This window comes from Lissotriton vulgaris, chromosome 9, assembly GCF_964263255.1.
Source record: "Lissotriton vulgaris chromosome 9, aLisVul1.2, whole genome shotgun sequence".
NCBI lineage: Eukaryota > Metazoa > Chordata > Amphibia > Caudata > Salamandridae > Lissotriton > Lissotriton vulgaris.
The window spans coordinates 28,981,328-28,994,149 of NC_141697.1; the positions used below are offsets into that span (position 1 = coordinate 28,981,328).

Consider the following 12,822-nt stretch of genomic DNA (forward strand, 5'->3'; position numbering starts at 1 on the left):
CTAAACCCCATGATTTTGCAAAAACGTGTGTAAGAAGCGGAGAACGAAAATATACCGCTCAGAGACAACCACAAAACAACACGTTAATGAGGGTTTTTTTATTGGGACTAGTACCGAGACCGCATACCCAATGTTATGCAGGACAAGTGATCCTCCAATGCAGGACAAGTGATCCTTCCGCTTTTGATTAGTTGATTTCTTTTCTCCACCGCCGCTTTGGTGTGGGGATGGGCTTGCCATTCTATTCACTAGATTATGACTATACACAGACATCCCCTTCTACAGAAGGAGTAATTTCTGTCCTGTAACTCCAGTTCTGTAGTAGGGGTACATCTGTTATAGTCATAAGCGCCCGCCCTCCTCCCCGGTGGTGAGATATTCATGTACGGAATGCTATAGGTCTGGCGTGTTACGCCTTCAAAAAGAACTGAAAGTAAAAGGGACCTGCAGTGCATTCTGGGATACTGTGAAGTTCTGGAAAGTTCTCTTAAAGGCACAGTATCCTGTTTTGAGCCACATAATGGCAGCCTATGGGGCTTGTCTGTCCATGTCTTCCTCTCTATCATTCCAGAATTTGTTTTTGCTGAAGGCAAGGGAAATCTGGACAGGCTTTGCGGTTTGTGGATTTTTGGTGGAATTTCTAGTTGAAGTACTGGGCAGTGTAGCCTGTTTATAGGCTGCATTATATGTCTTTAAATTCTCTCTTAAGTGTGTGCAGTTCTGCATTTTTTTCGACACTTTAAGAGATTATTTTTGATTGCTCCGGGGTCCACGCACATGGGCGGGACTATTCACTAGATTATGACTATAACAGAGATACACTACAAACAAAAATAACTGTGGGTCAAATATGTGTCAAGCTGTGTCGAGATGACCGAGTGTGTGCTCTAAGTGTATTGGTCAAGCACACAACAGGATATCACACTGAATGGGAAGATATCCATCAGTTACTCGCCCTTTGCCGTCCTTTCATCATTTGAACCACTTCCCAAAGTGGAAGATCTTAGTTGTTGCCACCTATTAAGGGAAAAGGCTGCTGTTGTACAGTTAAGGACTTAAAGGGGAATGGTGTTGGTAACTGAAAAGCAGTGCAAGGAAAAAGTTTGGTGAAAAGAAAGGGAAAAGTGCTCTGTAATAAAATTGAATAGTGAACGCAAAAATATTTTATTCTGGTGCTGTTCACTTTCAAAGCTAAAAGCAATTCAGTGCAAAATAACCAGTAATTGAACCTAATAGTTGCTGGCCCGATGCGGTAGTCGACATGTTTCTGCGGAAATTTAAAGATCAATCAGTATCTCCCGCTTCTTCAGGACCTAAATCTTTTGCTAATGCTAGACGGTGAAATAGATGGAAAAAAAGATTTTTTTGATACAGATATCACCTGTTCAAACCTGGTAGTCCTCCTACTTATGCGGGGGATGGCCCGGGAGACACGTCATCAAGACACAGACAACATAAATAAAAGACACATACAAAGATAAAAACGACATTACCAAGATTAGTGTAAGTCATCTTATATTGTCAACTTATTTCAAGGTTATCTTAAGTGACCAGTTATTATTTGCTGGGTCACTCTACTCCTCTCGCTCACCTATAGGGTAAGAGGAACGTGCCTCTCCTCGCCTGGCAACAGCTCAGGAAGATAGTGCACCGCTCTGTGGTATAGAGAAAGTGGTACATACAGTCATAGTTAAAAACAGCGCGAAGGCCAAACATGAAAGCGCTCCAACCTGTGTACCACTTTCTCTATACCACAGAGCGGTGCACTATCTTCCTGAGCTGTTGCCAGGCGAGGAGAGGCACGTTCCTCTTACCCTGTAGGTGAGCGAGAGGAGTAGAGTGACCCAGCAAATAATAACTGGTCACTTAGGATAACCTTGAAATAAGTTGACAATATAAGATGACTTACACTAATCTTGGTAATGTTGTTTTTATCTTTGTATGTGTCTTTTATTTATGTTGTCTGTGTCTTGATGACGTGTCTCCAGGGCCATCCCCCGCATAAGTAGGAGGACTACCAGGTTTGAACAGGTGATATCTGTATCAAAACAATCTTTTTTTCTATCTATTTCACCGTCTAGCAGTAGCAAAAGATTTAGGTCCTGAAGAAGCGGGAGATACTGATTGATCTTTAAATTTCCGCAGAACATGTCGACCACCACATCGGGCCAGTAACTATTAGGTTCAATTACTGGTTATTTTGCACTGAATTGCTTTTAGCGTTGAAAGTGAACAGCACCAGAATAAAATATTTTTGCGTTCACTATTCAATTTTATTACAGAGCACTTTTCCCTTTCTTTTCACAAAACTTTTTCCTTGCACTGCTTTTCAGTTACCAGCACCATTCCCCTTTAAGTCCCTAACTGTACAACAGCCGCCTTTTCCCTTAATAGGTGGCAACAACTAAGATCTTCCACTTTGGGAAGTGGTTCAAATGACGAAAGGGCGGCAAAGGGCGAGTAACTGATGGATATCTTCCCATTCAGTGTGATATCCTGTTGTGTGCTTGACCAATACACTTAGAGCACACACTCTGTCATCTCGACACAGCTTGACACATATTTGACCCACAGTTATTTTTGTTTGTAGTGTATACTGTGTTAAGGGGGCTATAACTGTGTGGTCGGTAAATATTCCCTGGGACCCTCCATTTAGTTGTTTTGTTGTTATTATAACAGAGATACCCCTACTACAGAACTGGAGTTACAGGACAGAAACTACTCCTTCTGGCACGAATGCCCGCAGACTCCACAGCTCATGTCAAATGTTGAGCTTCAGTCTGTAAAATTTCAAGTGAAAAATATACAAAGCTCTCTTTTGTTTGCTTTAAGTGCTGTTTCTACTAGAATTCTTATGCTCTTTTTGGATTTGCACCATAAGCATTTTTGCACCAGTTAAGAAGGTTTTGTGGACTTAATTTCCACCTCTCCTTTGTGAATGCATGTCACACTATTGTACTCTTGAGTCTGTGTCTGTGCTCTGGAAATTTTAAGATTCGTTAGAAAAATATATATATGAAAACTGCCTATGGAGATAACAATGAGTGCACCATTGTCCAGCTCTTCCTACAGACCGTTCTAAATAAGGGGTTTGAGTTTTTTTTCCTTCTCTGCAGGAAAGCCAGTCTGGCACTTGTGAGGAAAATGGTCCATTTCTGTTCCGAGCAGCTATTGAAGGAAGTCTGTGATTCTGATGCTGGTCACAACCTGCCCACTGTCCTGGTGGAGATCACAGCCACTGTCCTAGATCAAGAGGTGAGTGTCCCGCCTTCTGCACCAAGATCTCACCCATGGTTGTAGAAAGAGGGGGTCAGTACTTCTGCTGATCCACCCTGTTGTTTTTTTGCAGAAGTTCATGTTGCTTCACTGTCTTTCTCCCCTATTCTTGTAGAGATCAGTCGTGTTCCTAGACCAGGAGAGGGGATACTCTTGCTGTTGTGTGTGAATTAATGGAAAAACGTAAACTGAGAAACCACACTGACAGAAACCACATCATTGAAAGGATATACAAATAAATCGCAAAGTTAGGCAAACATTTTCAAGGAAAGATAATTTTAACGGAAAACATTTAAATCTAAACTTACATTAAAATAAATTGGAGTGTCTAAACAATAATGTATTGTACTTGCAAATTAGTACACAAAATGTATATCTGAATATACAGTAACAATGGGAAACAGTAGTGTACCCCATATCAAAACCCAATTAGGGATTACATTTTTTAACATTTCAGAATATATAACTTTGTACTACAGTATGGTTTTTCTGTATTGCTTTACCTTGGAGGTCTTTTTCTTTAAAAATACACACCTCTTTCCATCTCATTTGCTATATTTACACACACATTCATACACAGGGGGAGTTCCGCATAAACCAATATGTATGTATGCAGAGTGAAATATGCTATTTATTACCAGTGTTGAGTATGTGGCGGGACCATTACATACTCAAGTTGAAGCATCGCATTGAGCCATAATGCCCCTCCCTCAACACTAGTAATAAATGCCATTGTGTACTCTGCATGTGGGCGTATGGTCTATGCCATGGCATTCCTAAATGTGTTTTATGAAAGAATATATACTATGATAAATCCGTTTTTAAATGCAACATGTGTTTTAAGGCAATAAAAGACATGCATTCTAAAATGTCCTTTTCTTTTGAAGCACATTAACACTATTGAGTAGGTTTATGAGGACATAGATAGAGAAAGAAAATAAAGTGAACTCTGGGCCAGTGTTCATTTCTGCTGACTGGGTTGAGCTTTTACAGTGTTTGTTCAGATTGGAAAATTCATTGGTAGATACTTGCATCACGGATGTGCCCTTAAGGCTAAGCTTGTCAGGTGTGCTGATTAATGGTCTAAGAACAGCAAGCACTGTTGTTGTGAAAGTGATTTTGTTTTTGTAACTAACATTTAAAGAAAGACAAAATGGTGCATTAACCATCCATGCGATTATATCTGTTTAAGGAATCTAAACTAATTCAGCACTTTAGTTGGGTGTTGAAATGGGGGGAAAACTAATGTTTAAAAATCCAAATAAATTAACTAGTTATAGTTTACTGAGCCATCTATAATTGGTGCGCAATCATGGCCTGGCCTGGGCCATCACCCATCCCTGCGTAAACACCCAACCCACCTTGTTGTCCGTTTGTTTTTCTTTTATATAGAATGTCATGAATGATGTAATATGTGAGGTCATTCGCAGGGCAAGGGCTCAAGTTAGTTAGCTCAGTAAACTATAACCTGTACATTTTAGTGTTTTTTATTTGCAAGTTTGATCTCATTTCAGCACTATAAAGTCTCTTCAACCTTTGGTTTTGCAGTGCATTTCTGCTGCTTATTGATCATATTCAGACTTGAGCTTACACCCAACCGCCTGAGGCAACCTACAGCCAAACCCCCCGCGGCTCATGGTCTTAAGTAGCCAGGCCAAACTTCTGCTGCGCTCTGCCTTCCATTCCAGGGAATCAAATACTTTGCAAGCTTTCTGAGGAAAGATTGCAGTGTAGCTGGTACCATGGAGTGAATGCTTGTATTGTGGTTCCTGCAGGAGTTATTTATTATTTTTTTCCCCACTTCTTTGAGAGGAGAGGGGCAGGAGTGTCTCCCCGAGTCCCCCCAGGACTCGTTTTTAGGAAATAGGGGGCTGGGGTCCTGTAATGGCAACCACAACATTTTCTTCTGAGTTCCGGTCAGCTAATCAGATCGCTCCTACTCTGTACCAACATTCTTCCATTAAAAAAAACAAAAAACATACTTCCATAAAAAAGAGGGTTTGGGGTTTCCCAGTAGGACAATAGACACAAAGGATCTATGGAAGCTTTGCAGAAAAACAACCGAGAACTTTTTTCGAGAACCATTTCATTTACCCCTTTAAAAAAATAAGCATGCAAAAGTAAGTTTCGAAAACAAGAGGCATTCTGTACGTTTGTTTTCTATTAAACGCTTATGCTGTTAATCTTGTAAATTTCCATTAAACGGTTTAGGTAAAATAGTTTCTCAGTAGTTGTAAACTATGAAATAGATTTTCTATAAAATCACATACACCTGCTGTCTGCACCAAGACCTCAGCCTTGGTAATGGACCGAGAAGGCGACTTCTTCCACTGACTCGGCCCGTTTCTTTTAGTAGATTATACTTTATAAGCAATACAGTCTTCACATAATCAAAACAACTAGTCAGCTAATCATGGACGATAAACATACAACTGTACAGATAAAATGTGAAACCTATAAAATGGTCTGCTGTAATGCATATGTAGTAAAATGCGTTCAGATAAAATCACTGTGTAAAAAACCCCATATACCAGAGTTTAAGAACATAGCAGCAGCGGTATGCCTAGTACCATTTTCATCCTATTACTGTGCTTTTTTCATAATTATCTTCTCGTATCATATGGAGTTTAAGGATTATGGACGGGGAGCCCTTTTGCTCTAATTTGCATGGCTGCTGTAAGAATCTGACCACTGCAAAAACGATCATTTCCCTAGAATTGCTTTTCAGTAATCTTAGAGCCTCCCAATAGTATGTCATGCCTTACAGCTTACACACTGCAATGATCCAGTTCTTGGTTGGGGACAAATATCTAGGGCAGAAGAAGGGGTCTTCCGTTTCTTTAAGTTGTGGGCAATAAGACTGGGAGCCGCCTGTCTTATCCCATTTAGAAGAACACATCTTGAGGGTGAGGTACCACATCGGACTCTGCCTGTTTGTTGATGTTGCTTTAATGACTTATACTAAGAGTATCCTTGTAGAGATCTCTTTCCCGTATCTAAATGAGAAGGGGGATACTCCCATTGTCCTCATTAGGATCTGTGATCAGGCAGAAGATGGGCATAATATCCATTCTGTGGAGATGTCCACTGTCCTAGGTTCAGGAAGTACTCCCATCATGCTCATGGAAGGCAAGAGAAACAAAACCCCTGCATCTCTCCTTGCAGCTTCGAGATGGTCTGACCCTAGACCTTCAAAAATATCTGACCTTCAGCAATTCTATGACCTAACCAGACTCTGGCCCCCGCATTCTCTATCTGACTCACCATAGGCTTCCTCTATATTGACTCCTTATGAATTTGTTTTATACTAAACCTTAGTTCACCTAGAAGTTTTCAGTTAATTTCTCCCCTTCCAGTCCCTTGATGCTGTAGGGGAAGTTTTTTAGATACATTTAAATCACATTTTCAAATGTAAAACAGGATGGCGCAGTCGAGTTTTAGCCATCGCTGGCAGGTATTGGATGCAGAGCAGGTAATGACCTCTTCGATAAAAAAAAGGTGGACATTTATGGTGCCGTAGGTCATTAGTGTGTATGCTTTATTTGAAGAACTTTAAGTAGGAAGCAGCTTAATGCATTTCATCTACTGGCTTTGACATACGATGGAGCTCTAGTGTTTCCAGGTAACATTTTTCAAGAGTGAGTCTGAGTATATTTCTAAAGTTCGAAAGTAGTGTCAATATAACCTGAATTTAAGAGAGAACATTAATACAAAGCTCTGCAACTGATTGCAGTGACCCTGGTCCATCCTCCGCCTATACATACACCTCCTGCCAAATGCTGTATTCTTAGGAACTGATTCTGTGAATGATTTGGGTGGAGGGGGATGTATGTTTTTCTATATGAACTTATGTTGGGGCCTCTGTTGTTGAAATAAAATAGATCATGGGTGAATCGTTCTCCATCAAGATTTACTCCCCTGCTTGATGGACAAGTTGAGGTATAAGAGCCTCAGGAGTAGCCCTTACTGGAACTATTACTGTAGATAAGTAACCTTTACTTCTTTCTCCATCTCCTCAGGATGACGACGAGGGGCACCTACTGGCTCTGCAGATCATTCGGGACCTGGTGGACAAGGGTGGGGACCTTTTCTTGGACCAGCTTGCTCGACTTGGGGTCATAAGCAAAGTGTCCATGTTAGCTGGCCCCTCTTCGGATGACGAAAATGAAGAGGACCCCAAACCGGAGAAGGTGGGTCACCCCAGTGTTTAATGGCATTTGCAGTTCACATCAAGGAGCCGGCATGCTCCATTCCTAATTCACTTCCATCCTGGGGTATGCTAAATGAAAAGCAGCAAACTAATGATGACATTTGCACTGCATACACAACATGGGAGCATCACTTGACACTTGAGGCAGTGGCTCAAAGCCAAAGGTATCCTTCATAAGCTCCTGCGCTTTACTCAATGAACTACTGCCACCTGTGCTCCTCACCTTCTTCGCAGGCTGGTGGATGAAAAATCGTGTTCTTGAACTGGTAACCAGGGAGGTGTGTTATGAGCTAGGGACACGATCCGTGCTTCTTTCCACTAGCTGGACTGCAGCATTTGGTGTCCTCTGTGGCTGCTGAATTTGGCAGGAGGGATGGCCACCATATACCATATTTAGCACCGCCTCAACTAATAACTTTATGAAGAAAAGTCAGCAGTAAGCTAGATCTAAGTACAACTACTGGTGGTAGCTGACCCTATGACAGAACTCAATCATATCTACATCAAGATTAGAGCGGTAGAGCAAGAAGCTCAGGGCTGCTAGGAAGGTCTTGTTATGACGACACAAACAGCATGACTTCGGTTTTGGTGTTAAGTTATAGAAAACTGTCCAGGTTCACTTTGAAAGAACCATTTTTGAAACACAGGAACAGTGGCTCTATCTTGAGACCATTTGTAGTAAATGTAGACTGCCCAACCACCTGAGTGATTTAGAAGTAAGCCTTTCACAACAGCAACACAAAGGTAGGGTCCTGACCGGCAGCAATTATTTAATTATTTTGGTTGAGGCATGACCGTTCCTAACAGTTGCATGTGGTAACTCTGATAATTGGTCGCCTCACCATGGGTAAAAAGTTAACTGCAGAGAGAGGAAATTGCCCCTGAAGTAGGTGAACCAGAATGCAGATTGAATGGGAGTTGAGGAAGTAAAAAGACAAGTAAGTCAGAGAAGGAAATGTCTAAATTATTCTAGCTCCTTGCCACATATTGAAATTAAGCTGCTGGACTTTTAAGACTGTGACTGTGAGAAGGTGGCCTGATATGCAGTGGTCACTATTCTAGTGAACACTATGTATCAGTCCAGCATCCCTTATTGATGATTGGTTGTAAGTCAACCTTATAGACCAGCTATCCTAGTAGCGTGGATAAGAGCAGTCTAAGGCTAAAGACTCGAGAGGGCGTGTTAAGCCAGCTGTTATACCACATATACCCCTTGAACACCAAGTGAAAGGACACCACACAAGTGTTATGAAAATAAACAGTTATTTATTAAAGATCACAACAGCCCTGTACTCTTTATGAGGACAGGGTACTAAGCACAAACCAAAACTCTTACAAAAATACTTAAGTTAGCACAGTATATACAAATGCCCGAGGGGCACGGAAAACCATATACTTGAAAAGTGGAATGCGAAATTACTAGCAGGTAAGTACAGTACTAATAGGCTTTGGAATCGCTAGGACTTGACTATAGAATCGTTAGATTACTTCTAGGAGACCCAGGGGACTCGGGTGCAGTGTGTGCACTCTCACGCGAGATGCGGGACAAAGTCTATGGTAGCTAGAATTTGCAAAGTTAGTGTTCTCGGGCGAACCCGACCTGGTAGGGAGAAAACGAAAGTAGATTCTGACCCTTGGATAGTGAGGCTATGCTGGGGCACCGAAATGCCGAAGTTACCTAGCCCAGGGGCTGCAGCTGCATAGGACTCAAAAGACGTCGGGAATCCTCGTTGACGGACCAGGAGCCTGGAAGAAAGAAGTTGCTGGCAGGCGACCAGTGAAGAAAGTTCGGTGGATCCAAGCCTGGATCGATGGAAGATGACACCTGAAAGCAGAGGGGACCAAGTTCGAGACTACTAGCCAGTAGTCAGTGGGCACCAGGAGGGCACCGGATGGTAGCCACCTCGACAAGGCATGTGGGTGACGCTGGGCTCGGAGATCTCACGGACCAGGAGGCGTTGTCGGCGACCAGGAAGGAGGATCGAGCTGTCCCACGAAGATAGAAGCTGTCGGCGTCGCTGGACCCAGGATTGGGCAACAAAGCCGTGGCAAATTCAAGCCCACGAGCTGGACCTAAAATGGCGTCTGGAGTGGACCAGGAGGGTCCGGGGTGCCTCTCTTCAAGAAGGAAGCAAGGGCCAGTCTGGAGCAACCAGACCAGCAGCAGTGATGTCGTCGGGCGTCGTTCAGAAGGCCACAAGCCAGCCGGCTAGTAGCCAAACAACGCGGTGCACAGCAAACAGCAGAAGGGCCCCACGCAGATCGTGGAGATGCAGGGAGGCTGATCTTGGGTGCTGGAGCTGCGCAGGGTCGGGGCTTCTCGGACCCCAAAGCACTCACCCGTGGAGGACACGGTGGGCTTGCAGTAAAGATGTCGTGCAGTCTTGGCGATCGTCGGTCCCTCGAGGTCTCGTCGCACTCACGGTTCTCAGCTTGGCTGTAGAGGTGAGTGGAGGTCAGAGGTGCCAGGGAAGCCGGGTCTCGTCGAGCTGGGTCGTCGGATTCGTGATGAAGGACTTGCAGCAGACCGCAGTGTTCTTTAGGATGGTGCCTGCGGATGCAGGGTGACTACTCCTTAGCCACAAGGGAGAATCTTGAGGAAGAAATCTTGAAGTCCTTTCGCAGAAAGTCGTGTCTTGATTCCAAAGATGATCTAATTTGAACAGGGGGCCCGCTCCCATCTTTATACTAAAAAAGGGGGCTGACCCGGTGACTAGGTCCTGCCTATGGGTGGGACTAGGTGGGGGGTGGTTACACCCCTCAGCCATGCCGGACTTCCCCAGGCCAGGGGCTGGTGTGCCCCTGGAACTGGTTCAGACCGGCCTATGCGTAGTGAGCACCGGGGTGCCACTCAGCAGTCACCTTCCTGTAAAGCCCTGCCTACCCAGGATACACAAAACCATGTCTGGGACGGTGCTAGCACCGCCCCTGACAGGAAACCCTTTGTCCAGGCTCCCCTCGCTGGAAGGACTCCCAGCTGCAGGGGGTCAGACTCGTGTCTGTGGTGGCAGCATCCATTTTGTGGAGCTGAGGCTTCAGTTAACTTTAACCGGGGTTCACAGTTACATACATGTCGTGTCCCTCTAGAAGGGTGGAATGCTAACCCCGTCGCCAGAATTGGCGAGGGGTTAGTATTCCAATTCGAATGACACCTTACTCGACATGTTTTGATAAAGCAATACCAAAGTTAGCATTTAACCGCGAGGATTATAATGCACTTAAGAGTATATGGTATGCGATATCATGGAACAGCTATTAGGACTTGGTTCCGCAAGCTGCAGACAGGCTCGGCTCTTGCCAGAGCACCATCTCACACGATTCCAAGCACTCTGCCTTCAGGATTGTCAAGGCCTGCCATAGGAGTGACTGATAGGAATCTGTGTGTCCATTTTAGGGTTAGGTATAGGTATACTACACCTACAGCAAAGGTTGATTACACGACTTTGCCCCAGCTGTCATGCAGCCAGTTGTGTCAAATTTAGGAGGCCAGCCAGGGGTGACATAATACATGCTGCAGCCCCTGGCAGCCCTGGGTACACCCATGCCCTGAGTTACAGGGTCTGATAGGGTGGCCCAGTACAAATTGGAAATGTACCTAGGGTACATGGAATCCATTTTAAAGAGAGAGCAGTAGGCCTGGGGTCCTGATTGGCAGGGTCCCAGGTCGACTATGTCCAAAACCAGCTAAAACACAGGGCAAAAAGTTGGGGGCAACCATAGTCAGGATGTACCTTCCTACACAACCCCCCCCCCCCCCCAAACGAAAGGAGATAAGGCTATCCTTGTCCAGGTAAGCCTCTATTACCTAAGTGGCCATATAAGGAAGGACCAGCTCTGGCTTGGTTTCCCCCTGTGTCATGGTCCACTAGGCAACCCCTCACCCTAAGGGTATCTGAGGGTCTCCACCATAGGGAATCTGTCTCTGGTGTGTCTTGGGAAAGAAGAAGGCTGATGCTGGGATGGAGTACTGAAGTGAGGCTCCTCTACCTTTGGGCTCAACTTCCTCCAATCACCATCCATCATGTGTGCCTTTCTTTCTTTAGCTGAGATGCACTGAGCTCTCAGGGTCAGCCTCTGGCTACCTAAAGCTGGAGGCTGAGTCCCTCTGTTTGGCTTACTGGAGGGACAGGTCAGGTCTGGGGTTTTTAGGCCCCATGTTTGGCTGTGCCCAACAGTGTCCAGCTGTGGGAGGTCCATAACTACTTTTAAGGGGGATCCCTCAGGAGTATGGTTTATTTTCACTTGGCTAGGTTTACCAGCTTCAGTGATCCTAATCTGCTGATTAAGTTGTTCTTTTGGACAGGGGGCCCTTTGGGGTCCACCACTGGCCTCCCTGACCTCCACAGCCCTGGGCTGACTGAGGCAGGGTAGAGAGGTGCAGTTTACCTGCTCCAGACTGGGTCCCACCTGGGAAGGGTCCACTGCCATCAGGGGCTCTGCCAGGCTAGGCCTGACTACCTCTGGGGCAGTTCCTTCAACAGGGGTAGAGTCAGTTCCCTGAGGAGGCTGGCTCTCACCTAGTGTCTGGGAGGGGGAAGACTCTTCTTCCTCCTCAATGCTCTCTGTTTGAGTGGAGTGATCCATTGTTTCAGGCTTCACAACCTCACTATCTGTTTGAGTAGAGGCTGAGACCATTTCAACCTTGCCAACCTTTTCAGGAGGGCACTCAGTTTGTTTTTGGGCTGTGACTGTCACAGCCCTCCTATCCTGTTCTGGCAAGTCTGTCTGAGCCTGGGCAGTGGCTACCACTGCCCTTCCAACCTTTTCAGGGAGGAATGGTGCTGGGACTGGGGCTGTAGCTATTACTGCCCCACTAACCTGTCTGGATAGGCCTATCATTCTGGAATGAGTTTCTTGTTCCACCTCAGCCCATGCTGAGAGTTCCAGGTCATTCCCCAGTAAGCAATCTACCGGTAGGTTATCTGTCACTGCCACTCTCATGGGCCCTGTGACATTACCCCAGCTGAGCTTGACTACTGCCATGGGATGCCTTCTCTTCATTCCATGAAAGTCTGTCACCTGATAAGTAAGACCAGGGGTCAGTTGAGCAGAGGGGACCAGATGGTCACTCACCATGGTGAGGCTGGCCCCTGTGTCTCTGAATGCCTCAACTTTCTGACCATTCACTAAAACTTCTTGTCTATACTTGCCCAAAATGTGGGGTCCAGTAGTGAAGTTGGCAAACCCCATGCCAGTCTCACAGACAAGAGTGTGGTCAGGGAACCTGGCTAAGCCATAGTCCTCCTGATTGCCCAAAGTAATGGCCACCACATTCTTGGGGGCACTCCCACCACCTGGGGGATTACCACTAGTGGTAACAGGAGGTTTAGGAGTAT

The 12,822-nt window shown here is 45.1% G+C and overlaps 1 protein-coding gene across 10 annotated transcripts in view; it reads left to right on the forward strand.

The window, feature by feature from the left end:
* Positions 1-12,822, forward strand: part of HECTD1 (HECT domain E3 ubiquitin protein ligase 1) — a 665,243-nt gene that overhangs the window by 185,445 nt on the left and 466,976 nt on the right. For all 10 annotated transcript variants that reach the window (XM_086936975.1, XM_086936976.1, XM_086936967.1 and 7 more), the window contains exons 11-12: positions 3,117-3,255; positions 7,296-7,466. In XM_086936975.1, coding sequence (XP_086793101.1) covers positions 3,117-3,255; positions 7,296-7,466 — 310 coding nt within the window. The remainder of the gene's footprint in view (positions 1-3,116; positions 3,256-7,295; positions 7,467-12,822) is intronic.